This window comes from Myxocyprinus asiaticus, chromosome 40, assembly GCF_019703515.2.
Source record: "Myxocyprinus asiaticus isolate MX2 ecotype Aquarium Trade chromosome 40, UBuf_Myxa_2, whole genome shotgun sequence".
Taxonomy (NCBI): domain Eukaryota; kingdom Metazoa; phylum Chordata; class Actinopteri; order Cypriniformes; family Catostomidae; genus Myxocyprinus; species Myxocyprinus asiaticus.
In genome coordinates this window covers 24,379,409-24,403,608 of record NC_059383.1, presented here as the reverse complement: position 1 = coordinate 24,403,608, position 24,200 = coordinate 24,379,409, and the positions used below count along the sequence as shown (strand labels likewise).

The 24,200-nt window shown below is 37.8% G+C and overlaps 1 protein-coding gene across 1 annotated transcript in view; it reads left to right on the top strand.

Annotated features, from left to right (window-relative positions):
* LOC127430798 (unconventional myosin-VIIa-like) overlaps nucleotides 1-24,200 on the top strand; it is a 61,828-nt gene that overhangs the window by 36,227 nt on the left and 1,401 nt on the right. Inside the window, exons 30-46 of the mRNA XM_051680872.1 lie at nucleotides 5,168-5,395; nucleotides 6,742-6,912; nucleotides 8,676-8,793; nucleotides 9,750-9,876; nucleotides 9,964-10,133; nucleotides 10,328-10,518; nucleotides 14,422-14,546; nucleotides 14,666-14,820; nucleotides 15,213-15,366; nucleotides 16,196-16,351; nucleotides 17,511-17,616; nucleotides 19,281-19,394; nucleotides 19,884-19,971; nucleotides 20,072-20,178; nucleotides 20,447-20,632; nucleotides 22,932-23,048; nucleotides 23,205-23,288. Coding sequence (XP_051536832.1) covers nucleotides 5,168-5,395; nucleotides 6,742-6,912; nucleotides 8,676-8,793; nucleotides 9,750-9,876; nucleotides 9,964-10,133; nucleotides 10,328-10,518; nucleotides 14,422-14,546; nucleotides 14,666-14,820; nucleotides 15,213-15,366; nucleotides 16,196-16,351; nucleotides 17,511-17,616; nucleotides 19,281-19,394; nucleotides 19,884-19,971; nucleotides 20,072-20,178; nucleotides 20,447-20,632; nucleotides 22,932-23,048; nucleotides 23,205-23,288 — 2,397 coding nt within the window. The remainder of the gene's footprint in view (nucleotides 1-5,167; nucleotides 5,396-6,741; nucleotides 6,913-8,675; nucleotides 8,794-9,749; nucleotides 9,877-9,963; nucleotides 10,134-10,327; nucleotides 10,519-14,421; nucleotides 14,547-14,665; nucleotides 14,821-15,212; nucleotides 15,367-16,195; nucleotides 16,352-17,510; nucleotides 17,617-19,280; nucleotides 19,395-19,883; nucleotides 19,972-20,071; nucleotides 20,179-20,446; nucleotides 20,633-22,931; nucleotides 23,049-23,204; nucleotides 23,289-24,200) is intronic.

Genomic DNA, 24,200 nt, shown 5'->3' with positions numbered 1-24,200 from the left:
CTGAGACCTAGAAATCCCAATTTGCTGTGTTATATTTTCAAATTATCTCAAAGCTCTGTTTTCATAAAGGTCATCAAGTGTAGCAACACCCCTCTCAATCCATTCTTTCCGGAAAAAGGGGGACTTGTTAATACATAATTTGGGGTTCAGCCATATTCTTGAGGCAACATTTAGGTAATGATCAGAATTGAACATGCAAGAAACCTTTCTCCACACTGATTGTAAATGTGAAATAATAGGATGCATTTTTGCTTATCTAGGCAATTTAAAAGAAAGACATTGCAATGGTGAGATTGAGGCAAGGACCGCATGTTCAATGTTGTCTCAGGGAGGGGCTCTCTCAGGTGGAAGAAGCCAATGGGCCAGGTGTCTGAGATTAAAAGCATAGTAATAAAACAAAATTTTGGGGAAGCCTAAGCCTCCTTTGTCAACTGGTCTATGTAACTTACTGAAATGCAGCTGAGGTTGTTTACCATTCCAAATAAAAGATATTCTATCAAATTGTTTAAAATAAGAAAGAGGAACTTCTAGAGGGAGAGATTGTAGTAGATAATTGAACTTGGGGATACATCATTTTATAACATTGAGCTTCCCTGCCATAGACAGATGTAGTGAAGCCAACCTATCCACATCACATGAGAACCTTTTCATTAATGGGTCAAAATTAACTTTAACTAAATCTCTCAAATTTGCTGGAAATAAAATGTCTAAATACTAGGGGTGTAACGGTACACAGAAGTCACGGTTCGGTACGTACCTCGGTTTTGGGGTCACGGTTCGATACGAGTTTGGTACAACAGGAAAAAGCAACAAATCCCAAATGCTAGGTTTCTTTTCATTTATTTTGAACAGACAGTAATGCAAATTACAGTTTGTTCCACCTAGGGGCATTTAGTCCCCCCTGAGGAAGTTGGTACAGTATAGCCTCCTTTAGTGTATTAAGCACTAAGCAGTAAACAGAATGCACTCTTGCATAGGCCATAATTTTTGTAGGGTTAATAAAAAACAAAAGGTATTTGGTCACAATCAGCTACAAAGCTGAAAATCATCTCTTGTGTTATAAAAGTAAAAAATAATAGAATAGTGAAAAATAAAACTTGTGCATTTGTAGAAGCCATTCTTGTTTTGGGTTGGTGCATAGATGGTCTCTTCTTCTTCTGCTCTTTTTCCTGTTGTGGTGGTTAGCAAACAGCGTTGCATTACCACGCGCACCCCCTTCTGGATTGGAGTGTGGATCGCCTGTCTCAGATGTATTCTTCGTCTGACTGCATGTACTGAACCGTGACGTCAGTACCGTGACGGTTCGGGATGAATACATGTACCGTTACACCCCTACTAAATACCTAATGCCTTGCTTGGGCCATTGAAAGGTGCCAGGTTGGAAAGCCGTGACAGGGCCATATGCTGTCAAATCTAGAGCTTCTGATTTAGACCAATTCACCATATATCCTGAAAATTTGGAGAAAGTATTAATAATTCTATGGAGGCTAGGCATAGATCTTTTAAGGTCAGAGACAAATAATAATATATCACCTGCGTAGAGTAGAAGATTATGCACCACACAATGCCAGGAAAATCATCCTCTTTTCTTATTGTGGCTGCTAATGGTTCCAGGGCAAGATAGAACAATAAAGGCGAGAGACGACAGTCATGCTGGGTTCCCCTACCAAAAGAAAAATAATCAGAAATTAATCCATTTGTTTGCACTGCTGCTACCGGTTGTTTATAATGTAACTTAATCCACCCAATAAAAGTGTTCCCAAACCCGTACATTTTTGAAATCTTAAAAAGATTCCACCCTATCAAACGCCTTCTCGGCGTCAAGTGAGATTGCAGCGATTGGGGTCTGATCATTCGCTACAGACCACATAATATTTATAAAACTTTTAATATTATCAGAAGAACTACAACCACGTATAAACCCCACTTGATCTATATGTATAATCAATGTAATTAATGTGCTTAATCGATTAGCCAGAATTTTAGACAATATTTTTATATCTAACTGGATCAGGGAAATTGGATGATAAATTTTACATTAATTTGGGTCTTTATCTTTTTTTTAAATGAGACTGATCAGGGCTTGCGCCATTGATGGCAGTAGTTCACTTTTCTTTAATGACTCTGTGTAAACTTCTAACATAAGTGGAGCCAGTTCTGTGATCTAAGATCTAAGAAATTCTGTGGCAAAACCATCTGGCCCCGGTGCCTTACCTGTTGGCAAGGCTTTAATTACCTCAACAAGCTAAGTAATATCTGAGTCAAGAAAGTCTTTTTGATCATTTGTCAATTTAGGATGTTCTAATGGATCTATAAAGATCGAAATAGAATTCTTTAAAGGCTTTATTAATATCTGTGGGAGCAGTAAATATATTGCCTCCAGATACTTTATTGAAGGAATGGTGGAAAAAAAAATCTGTCTGTTTTATATATCTGGCAAGAAGTCTCCCTGCCTTGTCCCCCGACTCAAAATATGTCTGTTTTTCCCTGAATAACCAAAACTCTACCTTCTGTGACAAAATAGTATTGTACTTATATTTTAGCTGAGTCAACTCTCTAAAACCATTGGATGAATTTCAGCACTTCAGCTCTGTTTCAGCACTTTTAATACTCTTTTCTAATTCTATGAATTCCTGCGCTTTGATATTTTTAATGATTGAGGCATATTGTGTGATCCGCCCCCTAAGAACTGCCATAAGCGCCTACCATGCCATACCCACAGAGGACACTGGGGACCAATTGGTTTCTACATAAGCATTAACTTCTTAATGAATTAATCTTTAAAATTTTATTTGCTAGTTCCTGTAGAAGGGATGTATTAAAGAGCCATCTATTTCTAAACACATCAAAGCATGATCTGAAACTAAAAGTTCCCAATTGAGCAGTCAGTGGTAGATGGAATAAGTGACTTAGATATAAAATGTAAAAAAAAATCTATTCCAGAGTCAATCTTATGAACTTATGAAAAAGGTGTAGTCGCTCCCAGATGGGTTCAAAAGTCTCCAAATATCTGTAAGACCAAGATTTTTACACATCCTCTGAAGTGTCAACATTGCTCTAAAGGGTCTACACACCTTTGCATCACTATGATCTGTTGGTGCAGATCCATTAAAAGATTAAAGTCTCTACCCAAAACCATATCATGAAGGATCCCAGCAGCTTGTAGCTTACCCTCAAGATCTATAAAAAAGTTCTGATCATCAGTGTTGGGTGCATAAATATTAGCCAAAATCACATTTTTCCCCTGTATTTCAGCCCAAACAATAATGATTCTTCCTAAATTATCTTTAATCTGTTTGAGACATTTAAATTGTAAATGCTTACTTATCAGTGTGATTACTCCCCTGCTCTTACTCGAACCAACACTACAAAACACATGCCCATTCCATGCCCTGCCACGTTTTTCAGCTTCCTGTGAAGAAAGGTGCGTTTCTTGAAGGAACACTATATAAAAAACTGTACGCTTAAAAAAAGATACAACCTTCTTTCTATTTATAGGGTGCCCCAGCCCATTAACATTCAACGTGGAGAGAAACATTTTACCTATATTAAAGTGTGACATATTGACATGTAAAGATAAACTGTGTACCCAAGGCTAAATTATATAGACCACTATCCAACAATGATGTAACCATAACATCCTTAATAACCCACAGAACAGAAAAATAATGTCCTTCAACCTTGCACATAACATTCCCAACTGGTGTCCATTGCTTATAAATCCGACGGACCATGCACACTCACAAGACTTTCCGCAACACTATTGCTACCAGATTGCTCAAGTCCTGTGATTTGTACATATACTGTATATGTGTATATATTGTTTGTTTGTTTGTTTTGTTGTTTTTTCCCCCTTTTTTTCTTAACATAAACCATGCCATTAAATTGTACATAAATATTTTCAATAAAATGAAAAATCAAAAAAATAAAATAGGCCCCAGTGAACAAGAACATCGAACCCACAATGTTAGCAAATGAGCTCTACAGCAAGATAGCAAAGGGAGCCAGTGGGCAGACAACAGAACAACAAACCCTCTCAGGCTGCATCATTAAAATGCACGATATGTAGTCTGTATTGTTGATCGAGTGCAGACAAAGTTACCCACTCACTCCATTGATTTAATGAAGGCCATAGCTTGTCGTGGGCATGTAAAAGTCTTACGCCCATCCTTGCCGACAATTCTCAGCTTAGCCGGATAGAGCAGTGTGAAGCTTACCATCTGTTGGTGCAGCAAATTTTTACACTCTTTGAATCTGTCCTGCTTTGCTTGAGTCAATCTAGCAAAGTCCGGAAAAACCATGATGTTGTGGTCCACCCAGCACAAATTGCCTTTATTCCTCGCTACTCGTAGAGCATATTCTCTGTCAGCCGACCACATGAGTCTTTCCAGGATAAATTGTGATCTGTCACCCGCCCCGGGAAGCTGACCGAGAGCTCTATGCACATGCTCTATCTTGAGCCGGCAGCCTGCTGTGTCGATCAATAAGCCTGTCCAAAAACTTCACCATATCCTGACCTTCCTTTCCCTCGTGGATTCCAATGAAATAAACATTATTACTTCTGCTCCGATTTTCCATATCCTCTAGTTTTTCCCACACCCACTCCAAGTCAGCCCTGGAAGAAGGCGGGTTAGCCTGTAGCTCTCTTTTGGCCGACTCCAGAAACTTGACTTGAACATCGTCCATTCTTGTGATCAAGGTGGAAAGTTTCACCTCCATAGATGTGATCGCTCGACTTATTTCTGTGAGGCCCTCCATGTCGGTCGAAATTATCGTCAACGCTGCATAAATGTTAGAGATATCCCAACCTACGTCATGAAGCTCGCTGCTGTCACTATCGACTGGACCTCTGGTATCTTGATCCTGTGAGGCGTCCGACGTGTGAGAGTGTAAGTGCTTTTTAATGTCACCATAGGCCGATGATTTCGAATTTTTCCACATCCTGCCCTCCCAGCACAGTTTAACAAACAAAACTATTACAGTTCTCACCGGTGAAAATTTCTTAAAGGATAATTGTAGCAAAGTTTAAGCGGAGCGCGCCTATAAGCGACCAACCATCGCATAGCGTCACGTGACTCCCATAGAGAATCATACTTGATGTATTGTCTTTTTTTTATCTTTTTGGTCCAATTTAAAACCCTCAACAATGTGTATACTACCTCCTCAGGTGTCGTCTCTGGGCAGCGGAAAGGACCATGTGATGGATGCTGTGTCTCAGTGTGAGCAGTATGCAAAAGAGCAGGGAGCTCAGGAGCGGAACGCCCCCTGGAGGCTGTTCTTCAGGAAGGAAATCTTCACGCCCTGGCACAACCCTGCTGAAGACAGTGTGGCTACTAACCTTGTCTATCAACAAATCGTTCGCGGGGTCAAATTTGGGGAGTACCGTTGTGATAGGGTGAGAGTTATTGTGTGCATATTTCACATTGAACTACACTGGTGGCCAAAAGTTTGGAATAATGTACAGATTCTGCTCTTATGGAAAGAAATTGGTACTTTTATTCACCAAAGTGGCATTCAACTGATCACAATGTATAGTCAGGACATGAATAACATGACAAATTACTATTACAATTTGAAAAAAAAATTCAGAACTTCTTAAACTACTTCAGAGAGTTCTCATCAAAAAATCCTCCACGTGCAGCAATGACAGCTTTGCAGATCCTTGGCATTCTAGCTGTCAGTTTGTCCAGATACTCAGGTGACATTTCACCCACGCTTCCTGTAGCACTTGCCATAGATCTGGCTGTCTTGTCAGGCACTTCTCACGCACCTTACAGTCTAGCTGATCCCACAAAAGCTCAATGGGGTTAAGATCCATAACACTCATTTCCAATTATCTGTTGTTCAATGTCTGCATTTCTTTGCCCAATCTAACCTTTTCTTTTTGTTTTTCTGTTTCAAAAGTGTCTCTTTCTTTGCAATTCTTCCCATAAGGCCTGCACCCCTGAGTCTTCTCTTTACTGTTATATATGAAACTGGTGTTAAGCGGGTAGAATTCAATGAAGCTGTCAGCTGAGGACATGTGAGGCCTCTATTTCTCAAACTAGAGACTCTGGTGTACTTATCCTCATGTTTAGTTGTACATCTGGGCCTTCCACATCTCTTTCTGTCCTTGTTAGAGCCAGTTGTCATCTGTCTTTGAAGACTGTAGTGTACACCTTTGTATGAAATCTTCAGTTTTTTTGGCAATTTCAAGCATTGTATAGCCTTCACTCCTCAAAACAATGATTGACTGAAGAGTTTCTAGAGAAAGCTGTTTCTTTTTTTTGTTGTTGCCATTTGTTACCTAATATTGACCTTAAGACATGCCAGTCTAGTGGCAACTCAAAAACAAACACAAAGACAATGTTAAGCTTCATTTAACAAACCAAATAGCTTTCAACTGTGTTTGACATAATGGCAAGTGATTTTCTAGTGCCAAATTAGCAATGTAGCATGCTTACTCAAGGATAAGGTGTTGGAGTGATGGCTGCAGGAAATGGGGCTTGTCTAGATTTGATCAAAAATGACTTTTTTCAAAAAGTGATGGTGCTGTTTTTTACATCAGTGATGTCCTGACTATACTTTGTGATCAACTGAATGCCACTTTGGTGAATTAAAGTACCAATTTCCTTCCAAAACAGCAAAATCTGTACATTATTCCAAACTTTTGGCCGCCAGTGTAAATTACTAAAAATTACTAATAAATAAATTACTTGTGCTAACCATGTGTTTAAGCATTTATGTGCTCTATTATGTCAGGAGGAGGACCTGGCCGAGCTGGCCTCTCAGCAGTATTATGTGGACTATGGGTCAGAGATTCTACCGGACCGTCTTCTTAGCCTCATTCCATCCTACATCCCTGACAGAGAGATTACTGCCACCAAAACCACAGAGAAATGGGCTCAAGTCATCATATCAACTCACAAAAAGGTAAAAGACAACAACAATATATAGTTCTGTGTGTGTGTATGTAATATATATATATATATATATATATATATATATATATATATATATATATATATATATATATATATATATATATATATATATATATATATGTAATATTGGTGGAGTGATGATGTTTGCTAAAGAAATTATTTTCTTTCCTCAGTGGAACTCAAAATATTCCTGGAATTTTTCAAAAACATCTAAACTTCATCCCTGAAACATATTTATAAGAACAAAGTTAGCACAAAACATGTTTTGAAAGAGAAATTTTATGGTCATGATTCATTTGTTTTAACTATATGTGTAATATAATCTGTTATAATACTAGAATTTACTCATTTATATCTTTTCATATAAATAAGTATATACGAATTTACTGCGATGGGGTTGAATCAATATAGCACTTTAGAGTTAGTATCAATAAACAAAACATCACTCTTGGTACTTCGCAAGGCTGTAACAGAATACTTAAGATTGAGGCTAATAGTTTAAGAATTGGCCATTAACATTCCCATATTTGTTGACCTCTAGGGCTCTATTTTCATGAGAGCTACATTTTCGTGCCAGTGCAGGCATGGGTGGGAGTGTTTGCGTGTGTATGCGCGCAAACTGTGGGTAAATTGTATGTTAATGAAGTGGCGCAAAGCACAATTTGTTATTTTCCTGAGAAATAGGTCAATGCGCTAAGACGTTTCAGTACCACATCTGTTTTCAGTGCAAAGTCTAAATTCAGTTTCAGCATTTGCAGTTTGGAGATTCCACCAGCAGATGGTAATAAATTTCATTTCCATACTTCCAAAAGTCCTTATGACTTAAAGCATAGCGCTGTGTTTAGTGCATAGTGCTCTTAAAATAGGGCCCCTAATCTGAATATTGGGGGGCTGCAACCCCCTTAGGTGGTTCCCCAATGTCTTTGGTGGTTTTAGCCCTGGTACTTTGGGCCTGAGTTGGGAAGATATGATTTCTTGAAAAGTTTAGGTACAATGGGCACAGTTTACTTAGAAGGATAGTTATATATTATAGAACAGTATAGGGCTGCATTACCACAACCAAGAAAATCTTTTTAACAATTTCCATTTTGTAACAAGTCTAATGGCACTGCATTGTTGCAGCCCATAATGTGCCGCCACATATCTACATCTATGTTTTCATTACTGTGTCAGCTTGAGCCTCACTGACCTCTCAATTCTCTCTCAAGGACAACATGTCTCATTATCTAACAGCAATACCTGTATCTCCACCTGCCACTAATATCACCTCACAGGCCTATGATTAACTTCCCAAGTTTCCAGGGGCGACCCTTGTATCGTCTACCACTCTCTCCCAGTGTCTGCCATATGAGTGCAAACACAAGGTCCTGATTATTTGAGCAAATTCTTTGAGGCTCACTAAGCAGTTACTGTCTTATTATGGATTTATAGTTAAGTCAGCAGTTTTGATTGACTGAGCAGGTTGAGATATCATTGACAATTCCTGAGGGACCATTTATCACATGTTCCTTCCCTTAAGGATAAAGGCCATTTTAGTTTCCCTTCTACCTTTCGTTAGCTAAAGCGATGGACATGAATGTTTAATTATGCTAGGGATCAATTTTATGGATCGTCCTGGCAGTGTGGTAATGCATGAGGTTGTTACATTTTATGTTTGTAAGCAGTTGACGAGACGAATGATGGTTGTCTTGGAGACAATTACCAATATTAAGGTGCTCTGAGAGGAAGATATTGATGATTGAATGTCCACAGGGAATCTACACGCAGAAGAGGTTTGACTCGAAGAGGGTTAAGGAGGAGGTGGTGGATTTCGCTCGATTTAAGTGGCCTTTGCTTTTTTCACGTTTCTATGAGGCCTTCAAATTTTCAGGTAAGCTAACTAGAGCTCTATGTAATTTTTCCTTACAGACATTTAAAAAAATATCTAAGCCTTGGCCCAAACCAATCAGCTTTTAAATGACAACATGATCTCTTTGGAACTCGGTTTAGGGTTGGGGTTCGGGCTTAGGTTTAATGTAAGGACATACAGTTATTCCCATGAGAGAGACCAGTATGTTACAATGATGACCAGGAGTCAAATTTGAAGTTTCAATCAACAGAGAGAGAGTTTACTGAAGAGAAAGTTATCCACATTTCCAAAGGAAAAAGACAGAAACAGAAAATGAGTTGAGGAATTAACCTCAAACTAACTTAGAATACAGAAACAACAGTAATTATAGGCATATGCAAATTAATTGACATCATCTCTTACAAGTACTTAGATCTGACAGGTGAACAGTACAGAAAATTCTAGAAATCTTACAACAATGGTATTCTGTTTAACTATGTGAATGCAATCATTCAAAGATTATATTTTTAAAACACTAAGTCAAGTTGGTAAGTAGAGATGGGTCAGAGGTGAGTCTTCTCTTTAGATAAATCACATGAGTCTCAAAACTACAAACAATCCCTGCAATAGATCTTATCCACGCTAGCGCCATCTTTGATTTTTAACAGGAATGACAACGAGGTTGTGCGGGATAGACTTAAAGTCTCTTCAGATGGCTGTACTGCAGTTTAAAGTGTTTTTGGATCGTTCTACAGACAAAACATTTATAAAACATCTGTCTAAGAACATTCAGTATACAAAGAACTCCAGACAACATGAGTTGTGGAAAACCATATGTGATCTAGGAGCTTAATACAGCTTTATACCATTCGTGCCATTGAAGAGATGGTAAGTCTATAAATGGCTGTAAATCACTTAAAACAAGTAGTAGACCATAGTGATTGATTAGATCTGCTAAAGCCAAAGTCTCAAAGGCTGGTATTTCTGGATGTTTACAGGGCCTAGTCTCCCAAAGAATGATGTTATAGTGGCAGTGAACTGGACTGGTGTCTACTTTGTGGATGAGCAGGAGCAGGTCCTTCTGGAACTTTCTTTCCCTGAGATCACTGCAGTCTCCAGCAGCAGGTGTGGTAGATTATTCAACCAAACCTACTTCATTTAATGTAAGCATTGTCTATATAGTAACTGTGGATGCCCACTCTTCCAATGCAGAGGAGGAAAGCTGCAAGGACAGAGCTTCACTCTGGCCACTATTAAAGGAGATGAATACACTTTCACATCCAATAATGCTGAAGACATTCGTGACCTGGTTGTCGCCTTTCTGGAGGGCCTCCGTTCAAGGTCAAAGTTTGTGGTTGCCCTGGTGGACAGCCACTACCCTTGTAAGTGAATATGCAGTGATGGCCATATGGGCTGCAGTCCTAGAAACCAAGAATATAGTCAGTGCATTTGATTCTGACCGCAACTTTGGGTAAAGACAAGAAGGGCCAACTTAATTAAAAAAGCCCTATTCAGCTTCTTACAGAGAAACATAAGTGCTTATTTTTGCATATGTGATTAGACTTTGTTTTTTCAGCTGGGCAGGACTCTTCGTTCCTAAGCTTCTCAAAGGGAGATCTGATCATTCTGGATGAGCACACTGGAGAACAGGTGCTGACTTCAGGTTGGGCTCATGGAGTCAATGACAGAACCAAGAAGAGAGGAGACTTCCCTGCAGACTGCGTCTATGTGCTGCCTACCATCACCAGGCCACAATATGATATTGTGGTCAGTGTGTTTATATTAAATTATAAATTATTATTAGCGCTGTCGAATTAAATCATTAATTTAGTGAGATTAGGATCTCGAGATGCGTTTTTCAATGTTTCAAACCACATTTAACTTGACACAGCATTCTAAAAGCACAGCACTTATAACTAAAGACACTGAAAACTAGTGAAACGTGATGCAACCAAAGTGAGATGCTCCAAAAGCATCAGTCTGATGCATGAGTACATAGACCAGCAATTACACATTTCTCAGATGGAAGTGGACCAATAATAGGGTGATGTTCAATGATATGGAAATAAAACAAACAATATTTAGACTTTTAAGCCACTTTTTGTATTGTAGAAATGCTGAACTATATACTGTTAACACTCACTGAGCACTATATTGGGAACACCTGTACACCTACTTATTCATGCGATCATCTAATCAGCCAATTGTGTGGCAGCAGCACAATGCATAAAATCGTGCAGATATATTCAAATCAACCATCAGAATGGGAAAATAATGTGATCTCAGTGATTTCGACCGTGGCATGATTGTTTGTGCCAGACGGGCTGGTTTGAGTATTTCTGTAACTGCCGATCTCCTGGGATTGTGATGCACAACAGTCTCTAGAGTTTACACAGATTGGTGCCAAAAACAAAAAACGTCCAGTTAGTGGCAGTTCTGTGGATGGAAACACCTTGTTGATGAGAGAGGTCAATATTTTAAATATTACAGTGGTGCTTGAAAGTTTGTGAACCATTTAGAGTTTTCTATATTTCTGCATAAATTTGACCTTAAACAACAAATTTTCACACAAGTCCTAAAAGTAGATAAAGAGAACCCAATTAAACAAATGAGGTAAAAATATTATACTTTTATTTATGGAGGAAAATTATCCAATATTACATATCTGTGAGTGGCAAAAGTAAGTGAACCTTTGCTTTCAATATCTGGTGTGACCCCCTTGTGCAGCAATAACTGCAACCATACGTTTCCGGTAACTGTTGATCAGTCCTGCACATTGGCTTGGAGGAATTTTAGCCCATTCCAACGTACAGAACAGCTTCAACTCTGAAATGTTGGTGGGTTGGTTGGTGCTCGCTTCAGGTCCTTCCACAACATTTCTATTGGATTAAGGTCAGGACTTTGACTTGGCAATTCCAAAACATTAACTTTATTCTTCTTTAACCATTCTTTGGTAGAATGATTTGTGTGCTTAGGGTCGTTGTGTTGCTACATGACCCACATTCTCTTGAGATTCAGTTCATGGACAGATGTCCTGACATTTTCCTTTATAATTCGCTGGTATAATACAGAATTAATTGTTTCATCAATGATGGCAAGCCTTCCTGGCCCAGATGCAGCAAAACAGGCCCAAACCATGATACTACCACCACCATGTTTCACAGATGGGATAAGGTTCTTATGCTGAAATGCAGTGTTTTCCTTTCTCCAAACATAACTCTTCTCAATTAAACCAAAAAGTTCTGTTTTGGTCTCATCCGTCCACAAAACATTTTTCCAATAGCCTTCTGGCTTGTCCACGTGATCTTTAGCAAACTGCAGACGGGCAGCAATGTTCTTTATGGAGAGCAGTGGCTTTCTCCTTGCAACCCTGCCATGCACACCACTGATGTTCAGTGTTCTTCTGATGGTTGACTCTTGAACATTAACATTAGCCAATGTGAGAGAGGCCTTTAGTTGCATAGAAGTTACCCTGGGTTCCTTTGTGACCTTGTGGACTATTACACGCCTTGCTCTTGGAGTGATCTTTGTTGGTCGACTACTCCTGGGGAGGGTAACAATGGTCTTGAATTTTCTCCATTTGTATCTGTCTGACTGTGGATTGATCTTCAGAAATCTCCTTTGTTCATGCCATGATACACTTCCACAAACATGTATTGTAAAGATCAGACTTTGATCTATACCTGTTCTTTAAATAAAACAGGGCGCCCACTCACACCTGATTGTCATCCCATTGATTGAAAATAACTGACTCTAATTTCACCTTAAAATTAACTGCTAATCCTAGAGGTTCACATACTTTTGCCACTCACAGATATGTAATATTGGACCATTTTCCTCAATAAATATAAGTATAATATTTTTGTCTCATTTGTTTAACTGGGATCTCTTTGTCTGCTTTTAAGACTTTTGTGAAAATCTGATGATGTTTTAGTTCATATTTATGCAGAAAGATAGAAAATACTAAAAGGTTCACAAACTTTCAAGCACCACTGTATATTCTAAATTATCTTTATTTTGGGGACTTTCTCAGTAAATCCTGATATATGTGATTTATTGAAATTAATTAACTGGCACATCATGTAATTAATTCGATTACAATTTGTAATCGATTAACAGCCCTAATTATTATATTAGTAAATAAATTAAATGTATTAAACATGGTAAACCAAGCTATTTATGGTCAAAGGCACAAATACATCTAGCCAAAAAAAAAAAAGCAAGAAGAGCTCAAAAGTGAAGTGTGTGATTTCTGCGCCACTAGTGTCACTAGTGTCTTTTCAGTGATAGAAATTCAATATGGCTTTTATAGAAACTGTTATAAACTGAAAGAACTGTCTGGTACAGCCAAAGCCAGTTTGGTTTTTGCTGAAACTAATAAGCTATTAGACTAATCACTTTCAGAAAAATGCCATGGTATTACCATTTTTTAGACATGTAGTCTACCATGATAACCATTATATATTAATAACAGAATACAGTAAAATAACATTATATGAATATTAAAAATAAATGAAGAGAAAGTACTATAAGAAGTGTCAGTTATGATGACTGGATGAAGTGAGGGAGCAGAGATGAGAAAAAAGAAAAGAGTGATGAGACAAGAAAAACATTAGAGCCCTATAACAGACACTGTGCTGTTATCAGGGTAATACCATGGTACTGAATGATTATTATATTCATTGATGATACTGTCATGGTACTCTTAGGTAAAAAAAAAATACTGTGGTTTTTCTATTAAACATGTCAAAACATGGGGTTATCATAGACCATGTCTGAAAATAAATAAATAATTAAGTTTAATAGCATGGTGCTTTTTGTGAGAAAAATAACAGAATACGCTATTACTTGAAAAAGTATTTGAAAAATGCTCAAAAAGCAAAGAAATTAGTTAAGACAAAAAATCAAAAAGAAATCAAAAAAATTGTTTTTTTGCTTGTTTTTTGTTTTTTGCTTTGCAATGCAAGGATTGAATTGAGGCAAAAAAAAAAAAAAAAAATACAGACAAAAACACATTGGAAAACTCTAAATAGATAAATTAATCTAAAAGTCATCCATGTTAAAAATAACTCTAAAATTCAAACATATCGTAGTTGTCTCTGCATATTAAACTGGGATAGGAGGGTATTTTAACATTGAAAAATATGGGGGCCTGGGTAGCTCAGCGAGTATTGATGCTGACTACCACCCCTGGAGTCGTGAGTCCAAATCCAGGACATGCTGAGTGATGCCAGCCAGATCTCTTAAGCAACCAAATTGGCCCGGTTGCTTGGAAGGATAGAGTCACATGGGGTAACCTCCTCATGGTCACAATTAGTGGTTCTCGCTCTCAATGGGGCGCATGGTAAGTTGTGCATGGATCGCGGAGAGTAGCGCGGAGACCTCCAGTGCTGTGAGTCTCCGCAGTGTCATGCACAATGAGCCACGTGATAAAATGTGCGGATTGACTGTTTTAGAAGCGGAGGCAACTGAGACTTGTCCTCCGCCACCCAGACTGAGGCGAGTAACCATGCCACCACGAGGACCTACTAAGTAGTGAGAATTGGGCATTCCAAATTGGGAGAAAAGGGGATAAAAAATAAAATAAAAAACCATTGAAAAATATGCACTTCACATTTAAGACACTGGATAGTCCTTCCAAATTCACCTTCTCATTTCCGTTTCTTCCAGACGCTGGTTGCCATGTCCCCAGACCAGCGCAAGGACTCTATAAGTTTGTCCCAGCCGAATCTGCTGGACAGTGGAGAAAAGGTTCAACCCTACACTCTGGAAGAGTTCTCCTATGATCACTTCAGGTAATTTGCTTACATCTCACCCAGCTTACTTTACACTCATTATGCAATTTATGTGTATCTCATATGCCTTTGTTTCCTCTGTGATTCCTGTGGGTTCTTTGTATCTTTCCATCCTGTAGACATCCTGTCAAGAGCACACTGAGTCGTGTGATGACTAAAGGCAGAGGGAAGGATAAACTGTGGTGCTGTACCAGAGAACCTCTCAAACAGCCTTTGCTGAAGAAAGTCCTCAACCATGATGAGCTGGCCCAGGATGCTTGCCAGGCCTTCACTGATATCCTCTGCATAACAGTTAAAAGTGTGAAAAGAATAGTTTACCTGAAAATGAAAATCCTGTCATCATTTACTCACTCTCATGTTATTCCAACCCATATGACATTCCTTCTTCCGTGGAACACAAAAGGAGAATGTTAGCCTCAGTCACCATATACTTTCATTGCATCTTTTTTTCCATTCAATAAAAGTAAATGGTAATTTAAGCTGTAATTCTGCCTTACATCTCTTTTTGGGTTCTATGGAAGAAAGAAAGTCATCCAGGTTTTCGGAAGAACATAAGGTTATTAAATGATGACAGAATTTTCATTTTTAGGTGAACTATCCCTTTAACTTCACAATGTTTTCAACTGAATGTCTAGCTGCTCATTTTGACCCTTGACTCTACTGTACCTATCATGAAGTATATGGGCGATTACCCCTCCAAGAGAAGTCGTCCAGTCAATGAGCTCACTGATCAGATCTTTGAGGGAGCTCTGAAGGCTGAGCCTCTGAAAGATGAGATCTTCTGCCAGATCATCAAGCAGCTGACTGAGAATCAAGTGAAGTAGGTCTTTCACCCAGCCAACAGACTTCATTTTCAGTAGCACCATCTTTGATTTTTGACAGGAATTAAAATGAGTCTGTGAGGGATAGACTTACCATCTCTTCAATAACATGCACTGCATAAAGCTATCAAAAAGCTCTTAGATCACATCTAATTTTCTCATGTTGTCTGGAGTGTTTTGTCCTGTTGTCGATTCAAAAAGAAATAAACAACTGTACAGCCCATTGAAGAAACTGTACATCTATCCCTCATAGCCTCGTTGTCATTACCATCAAAAATCAAAGATGCCGCTACTGTGAGTCAGGTCTATGCAGACACAGCCAGTGTGAATTCTTACTGTGAAAATGGTTCACTAGTCACACATTTGTAGCAGTCTGACACCTAGTGGTAAGCCTGTAAATTACCAAAGCTATTTTATGTTAAAGACCCCATGAAATGGCTTGTGTTGATGTGTTTGAAACTTACTGAAATTATAAGTTTGGGCAGGACATATCAAAAGGATCATCCCTTTTTAAAACATTAGTTACGTCACATCTATGAACCTACTTGCTAGTTGGCTGCAGGTGGTATGAGGGGGAGGGACATTCTCATTGTAGAGAGCATTTGATTCCACCAAATTTTTAGTGCAGGATGAGTCATCAATATTATTGTTCTGTTGTACCAAAAGACTGTAAATCTGTTAAAAGTACATTTTAAAAAAATTGAATACACTAGTATATACTGTAGATGGGTTCACAGTGAATAGACATGGACTAAAAGCCACAAAACTCCCTTTATAAACATGTTGCTTGTTTGTTCTAATGGGTTTGATGTATGTATTGGTGTTCAGGTACAGTGAGGAGAAGGGCTGGGAGCTGCTCTGGCTCTGCACTGGTCTCTTCCCTCCCAGTAACATGCTCCTTCCCCACGTCCAAAAGTTCCTGCAGTCCAAGAAACTCCATCCAGTTGCCCCAGACTGCATGCAGAGACTACAGAAAGCCTTGCGGTAAGTCTCACTTTAACACATGCAAACACATCTTTCTATTTTTACATGAATTATTTTAATTATTCTCTCCTATTGTCCTAAGAAATGTTTTATTTTTATTATTAGGTTGCAACCTTGTGAATATTGTGCTAAAAATGTGTATGAAATTTCAAACAGTGACAACAGCTTGGATCATTATTAAAAGTGCAATTTCAGCACATCATATAAATTGATAGAATGTGAAATTTATGCATTTGTACGCAAGCTAAATTGTCACTAAAATGATCAAAAGTGAATGTAACAGTTAAAGGATGGGCAAGGAGGAGGCAGAAACCGGATGAAGAGTCAGCATAAACTTTAATGATATAAATTAACTTAAAACAATATAAAACATAAGGACATAGACACACATTCAGCGCGGCTGCGTGCATCTCTCTCTCTCCCAAACTGGCATCTCCGGCTGCCCTTTATCTCGCTCTCCTGCTGATCAGCTGATTCAGCACCGGCCGTGCACCCTCACGGCCTGGCCACGCCCTCCTCCTTGTCACACTCCTCCCTCACCCGATTCAGGCCGGGGCGTCTCCGGCTCCCCTTTATCTCGCTCTCCCGCTGATCAGCTGATTCAGTGCTGGCCGTGCACCCTCACGGCCTGGCCACGGCCTCCTCCTCGTCACAGTGAAACCTAAAATAAAATGAACAGTCTCGCTCACTATTTTGCATGAAGTCATACATTATATATGAAAACTGTATATATGTAAAGATACCCTCTTCTCGATTTGCTTAATATCTTTTTCAGTTTTCAGTTGCTTTATGCTTACATGTTGTCAGTAGTCTGGCGAGTAAAAACAAAAATGTTCTTGCCAATGTCGATTCTTTCTCCAACATGTCTGCAGAGGGTTGAAAGGTGAAAGTCCATAACTTGTTCTTCAAATATGGGTCAAATTTGACCGTAAAGACCACAGATGGCACTTTTTACGGAGCACATTTTTATTAAATGAAATTAGCTTTTTTATTGTGTTTGTTTAGATATTCTTGACAATGACAAAAAGCCTAGTTCCAACACCAAAAATGATGTGGTATTTATATTCAGTATTATATACAGTATTATTTATTTATATTCTTTACCAAGTCAAAAATGACTCAAAACAATAGGTTTGAAAATGTTCTTTGCCTCTGACAGAAACGGATCCAGGAAGTACCCTCCTCACCTTGTAGAAGTGGAGGCCATACAGCACAAAACTACCCAGATCTTTCATAAAGTGTACTTTCCTGATGACACAGATGAGGTGAGTGTTTTCAAAACAATACAGCATGTTGCATCTGTTACCTGTGTTTCAGCCTCCTGTGGGAGAAATAATTTCTCTCTCTCTCTCTCATGCCTGGCTGTGTTCATTTATGCATGAGGAAGCTGAGAGAAAACCCCATTGTTCTCTGACCTCATCTGAATCCTCAGTTAAGCTCAGAGTTATGCAGTACTATTGGGGAAAACGGCATAAGTGAGATGAAGTATGAATAGACTCAAGACTCTGGAGATTCCTTTTATTTTTGGTTTTAATATAGTAGGAATCTGGCCTGCATAGTTTCCTTAGTTATAGGGACTAATATAGTATATATACAGTATATACTGTGTATATACTGTATACTGTATATATATATATATATATATATATATATATATATATATATATATATATATATATATATATATATTCACCGATCAGGCACAACATTAAAACCACCTGCCTAATATTGTGTAGGTCCCCCTTGTAACGCCAAAACAGCACCAACCAGCATCTCAGAATAGCATTCTGAGATGCTATTCTTCTCACCACAATTGAACAGAGCTGCTATCTGAGTTACCGTAGACCTCTCTCATCAACAACGCATTTCCATCCACAGAACTGCCACTCACTGGATGTTTCTGGCACCATTCGGAGTAAATTCTAGAGACTGTTGTGTGTGAAAATCTCAGGAGATTAGAAGTTTCAGTAATACTCAAACCAGCCCATCTGGCACCAACAATCATGCCATGCTCCAAATAATTGAGATAAAATTTTTCCACATTTTGATGGTTGATGTGAACATTAACTGAAGCTCCTGACCCGTATCTGCCTGATTTTATGAACTGCACTGCTGCCACATGATTGTCTGATTAGATTATAGCATGGATGATTGTTGGTGCCAGATGGGCTGGTTTGAGTATTTCTGTAACTGCTGATATCCTTGGATTTTCACACACAGTAGTCTCTAGAATTTACTCCGAATGGTGCCGGAAACAAAAAACATCCAGTGAGTGGCAGTTCTGTGGATGGAAATGCCTTGTTGATGAGAGAGGTCAACAGAGAATGGCCAGACAGGTTTGAACTGACAAAGTCTACGAACTCAGATAACCGCTCTGTACAATTGTGGTGAGAAGAACAGCATCTCAGAATGCTATTCTGAGATGCGGGTTGGCACTGTTTTGGCAGCATGAGGGGGCTCTACACAATATTATGCAGGTGGTTTTAATGTTGTGGCTGATCGGTTATATATGTAACATATATAAATGGTCCAGACTTTCATTTTACAGAAAAAAACATATATTTAGTCTATTTTTAAGATTTATGCATTTCAATTTAATAGCTAAATTCCATGAAACTGAACTGTGTAATGTTAAACATAATTCAATTATTAAAACTTAAAATTTTCTATATACATTTTTTACTTTAGAATGAGAATAGTTAAAGAAAAATATTAAATAAAAATAAATTAAAATATTAGGAGCATAGTCCAAAATTTGAGACCACATTGAAAATCTTGAATTTTTCCATTTAAATCTGTAGAAAAAAAAATTAACTAGTGGGCCCGACTGTATTTTACACTTTTTGCTGAAGTAGACTTTCTTCCAAAACCCAGTGACTGGCATCTGATACAGGATCTTTCTTCTAAAATCCCTCTTTTTTATTTATAGGCTTTTGAGGTTGAATCAAGCACAAAAGCCAAAGATTTCTGTCTAAACATCGCTGGCAGAATGCTGCTCCAGTCCTCTGAGGGTTTCAGCTTGTTTGTCAAAATTTCTGACAAGGTGAGGCTAAGAGGATGTCATGTCTGATGTAAATGTCTATTCAGATGAGATAAAGATGTTTATCCTGTGAGAGTTCATGACATGTTGTTGCTTGGTAACAAAGCATTTTGATCTGACATACAGACAAACTGTTTTAAAATCAGAGCAGGGTTTTGTAGTCAGTAGTTTTTTTTTTTGTTTTTTTTGTCAGTTCATGTGTATTCATAAAACAGATAGAGTCAACTCTGAATTCTGATTATGTGAGCCGTGTTTGAAGCCGCTGTTAAATTATAAACACAACTAGCAACCACAAACAGTACTATTCACTACATTCCTTGTCAGAAGAACTGTTTATTCTGAAAATTATGAATAATACATTTAGCTGTTTACTGAACACTTTTATCATACTGCTCTTGTTGCCATTAACTGATGTAGAATATCTTTTTGATATGTCAGTTCTGGGATTTGCAATGATTTATTCTGTGGTTCTCCAAACATGTAACTTTTCAGGTGATAAGTGTTCCAGAAGGGGATTTCTTTTTTGACTTTGTTCGGCATCTGACAGACTGGATTAAAAAAGCCAGAGTTGCGAAAGACGGTTAGTTTATTTATTGTATGTAATAATTATCACATATTTAGCACCTGTGTGTACATGAGAGAAAACATGAGAGGTGTCAATGCTTCTCTTCACTCTACAGGCACAGTGCCTTCCCTGGTCTATCAGGTGTTTTTCATGAAGAAACTGTGGACCAATACTGTACCAGGAAAAGATCCTATGGCTGACTCCATTTTCCATTACTACCAGGTAAGAAACACTCTCACTAAACTCGCAATTCTGGTCTTAAGCTGTGAATACAGGTCCACTTCCAACTACATTATATGGGCAAAAGTATGTGGACACCCATATACTACACCCATGTACAGTATGCTTGTTTAAAATTTAATTTTAAATTATAGGCATTAATCCCACAGTCATTAGGAAAAGATTTCCACTAGATGTTGGCACAAGAGCGTCTGTGAAGTATCACATACAATATCACTCACTTGCTCTTTCCATTTTTCTAAAACTCAAGGAGCTTCCAAAGTACCTGCGTGGCTACCACAAGTGCTCTCTTGAAGAGGCATTCCAGCTGGCTGCACTAATTTACAGGGTGAAGTTTGAGGAAGACAAATCACAGTTTCTCAATCTCCACAAGATGCTGAAAGAGCTTGTTCCTCAAGACCTGATCCGGCAGCTCTCACCTGAAGACTGGAAACGGGTGAGTGACTAGCACTAGTCCTACTTTAGCACTGTCATAATAGCAGGGTTATTAAAGTTTTTGAATCTAGTTTTTATTTCTATTTTATATTCAATTTGTCATTTCAGTTTAGTTTAGTTTTCATTATATTTCACACTTTGTCTGCTAGTTTAGTTTGGTTTTCATTTTTTCAGTGTTTTCAAGTTTCAGTTTAGAAAGTTTTTATTTCGGTTTTTGTTTTTGGTATTTTATGGCTGCCAAAGCTAAAGCGTTTTTTTTTTTTTTCTTTTTTTTTTTATTATTTTTTATTTATTTATTTTTTTCCCCCTTTTTCACCCAATTTGGAATACCCAATTCCCAGTGCGCTTTTAAGTCCTTGTGGTCGCGTAGTGATTCGCCTCAATCCGGGTGGTGGAGGATGAATCTCAATTGCCTCTGAGACCATCAACCCGCGCATCTTATCACGTGGCTTGTTGAGTGCATTGCCACGGAGACATAGCGCGTGTGGAGGCTTCACGCCATCCACCGCGGCATCCGCGCTCAACTCACCATGTGCCCCACCGACAACGAACCACATTATAGCGACCACGAGGAGGTTACCCCATGTGACTCTACCCTCCCTAGCAACCGGGTCAATTTGGTTGCTTAGGAGACCTGGCTGGAGTCACTCAGCACGCCCTGGGATTCGAACTGGCGAACTCCAGGGGTGGTAGCCAGCGTCTTTTTACCACTGAGATACCCAGGCCCAACTAAAGCATTTTCTGGTATCATTTAAAATATCTAACATCATTAAATTTCTCAGGGCAGTCTTGTCTCTGTCTAGTGGCATTTTCATTTTTATTTGGGGTAGATTGTACAGTACATATTTTAAATGTTATAATATAGGGTTAAGATAGGTAAAGTGGGACAGTTAAGCTTGACCCCTATTGTATCCATATGGCTAAAAATCATTACTTAACTAATCTTTGAGAAGTGAACAATTAACTTTTTGAGGTTTTAAATTGATGATTTTACATCAGGATGTGTGGCAGAGCTCATTTCATGATCACTGGTGGAAAAAGCAATGGTAAAGAAAATGAGATAGAAATTTGAGGTAAATTTTTTTAAGGTGATAAAAAAAGTGAAAGTTTACTTACTGTTTGCAAATGTTACATATGATGATTTATGATGTGAAAGTGTGTAAAAAATATATATATACGGTACTGTGCAAAAGTCTTAGGCACATAAGATGTTTCACAAAAACATTTGTCTTAAGATGGTTATTTATATCTTCAGCTTTAGTGTTTCAGTAGGAAATATAAATGTTAGACTCCCAATCATTACATTTGCAAATAGAAAAGATTAGAATAGAAGAACAGGGAGCCCTGCAACAGATGTCATGGCCCCCACAAAGCCCCCCACTGAACATCGTGTCAGTCTGAGATTACATAGAGACAGAAGCAATTGAGACAGCCTAAATAGATAGAAGAAATGTGGCGAATTCTCCAAGAAGCTTGGAACATCCTATCTGCCAAAAACCAAGAAAAACTGTGTCCAGGTGTACCTAGGAGAATTGGTGCTGTTTTAAAGGCAAAGGTGGTCACACCGAATATTGATTTAGCTTTTTTATGTTTACTGGACTTTATATGATGTTAACTGATAAACGAAAACTATTTATGTCATTATTTTTGAAGATCATCCTCACTATGCAACGTTTTTTCACAAGTGCCTAAAACTTTTGCACAGTACTGTGTATAAAAATTAATTCAAATAATTTGTAGATATTTTCTATAGAATAATTTTTCCTCTGTCCCACTTTACCAACGATACCTGAAAAAATTCTGGGATTTGGTCAAAAGAGGGTCTCCAAAGGTTCAATACTTCCCTTTATTGAGTATTTCTTAATTTTTACTTTTGATTAAGGTAGGTGACATCCTTAGCTTTCTATAAAGGTATTATGTCAGGTTATGTGGCTTTTGCATCAGTGATTAAAAAAAAAGTATATAATTTCCAAAAGTGCCCCACTTTGCCCATATAATCCTACTGTGTATATAAAAATAAAAATAAAATTAATTAAAAGTGAGTTTTATTTTATTTTAGTTTGTTTTGGAGTAATGAAAAGCAATTTAATTTAGTTCCAACCATTTCAGTTTTGATTTTTATTTCAGTTAACGAAAATGTTTTCAGTTAGTTTCAGTTTTAGTTTTCGTTAATGATAACAACACTATATGAAAGTCCTTCTATGTAATCACTCGGCACAAGTGTGTACTCATTTATGAAAAGAAAGTACTGTTCATAAGTAAATACAGAGAATGTGTCTGTCTTTTTGTTTCTTCTGCAGTCCATTGTCACATACTTCAATAAGCATGCAGGAAAATCTCAAGAGGAAGCAAAACGTATGTTTTTAGAAATCATTTACAAGTGGCCTACTTTTGGATCTGCCTTTTTTGAAGTCAAGGCAAGTCTGTCACAATGCACTATAATGCTATCCCGAGTATCTGCTTACCTTAGTAAAAAAATCAAATTTTTCTCTATTCTTCATCATTTTGTTAGAAATCTGTCTGTTATTCTTTGTAAGATGAACTTGTATGCCATGTTTGATATTCTCCCACAGCAATCCACAGATCCAAATTTCCCAGAAGTCCTCTTGATTGCGATCAACAAGCTCGGTGTAACTCTGATTGACCCAAAAACAAAGGTAGGGTTACACGGTGCTCATAAAGATTAAAAAAGAAAAGGTTATGGAGCTACAGCAAATGACAGGTTAATTATATTATAATTGTAGCTTTTAGTACATATTTAATCCTTGTGTGTCAATAAAAAAAAGTTACTCAGAGGACCTTTGAGGACAAGAATGTCAGCATCAAAAATACTGCCATAAAAATATTATATATTAATATTATTTTCCACTTTCACTGACTTAGATTTCTTAACCAACATCAGTCCTGATCATAACTACCAAATATTCATTCATTTTCAGGATTTTAACCCTTTAAATGCCAGTTGTTTACATAATGCCACTGCTATTTTTTACACACGCACAAATTTCTCAATACACATACAAAACACACTCTGACATCCATACAAACACACCCACACAATTTTAGCTGCATCATTTACTCAGTTAGACTGCAGTGCTCTATAATACAGCAAACCGAAAATAGGAAAAAGCATGTATTTGCTCCATAGGCTAAACATGAGGGAAAATGGCGCCATCTGGTGGAAAAATATAAAAAAATAAAATTTTGAAGCCATGGCTTCGGAATAAAAGCATAATATCAAAGAATTCATGATTTTATGCTTTAATGGCACTGGGATCAAATATTGCGGTTTTAATGGGTTTCAATGGGTACATTTTTGTCCTTAAGGTCCTGAGTGTAACTATTTTGTGTACAGTGTATTATAGATGTATTATAGGAACTAAGGTTGAAATATCAAAATTCCCCCAAAAATACACACCTTTGGCAAAATGTATGCCGTTGGTATTAACACAGCCAAAATGATTGAAAAAACAAAAATGAAAAAGATAAAAATGTCCCGAAGGTCGCACAAGGGTTAAATGTTGCATTTATAGAAATTACAGTAACTGCTTTCTTTCTCTTTTGAGTCA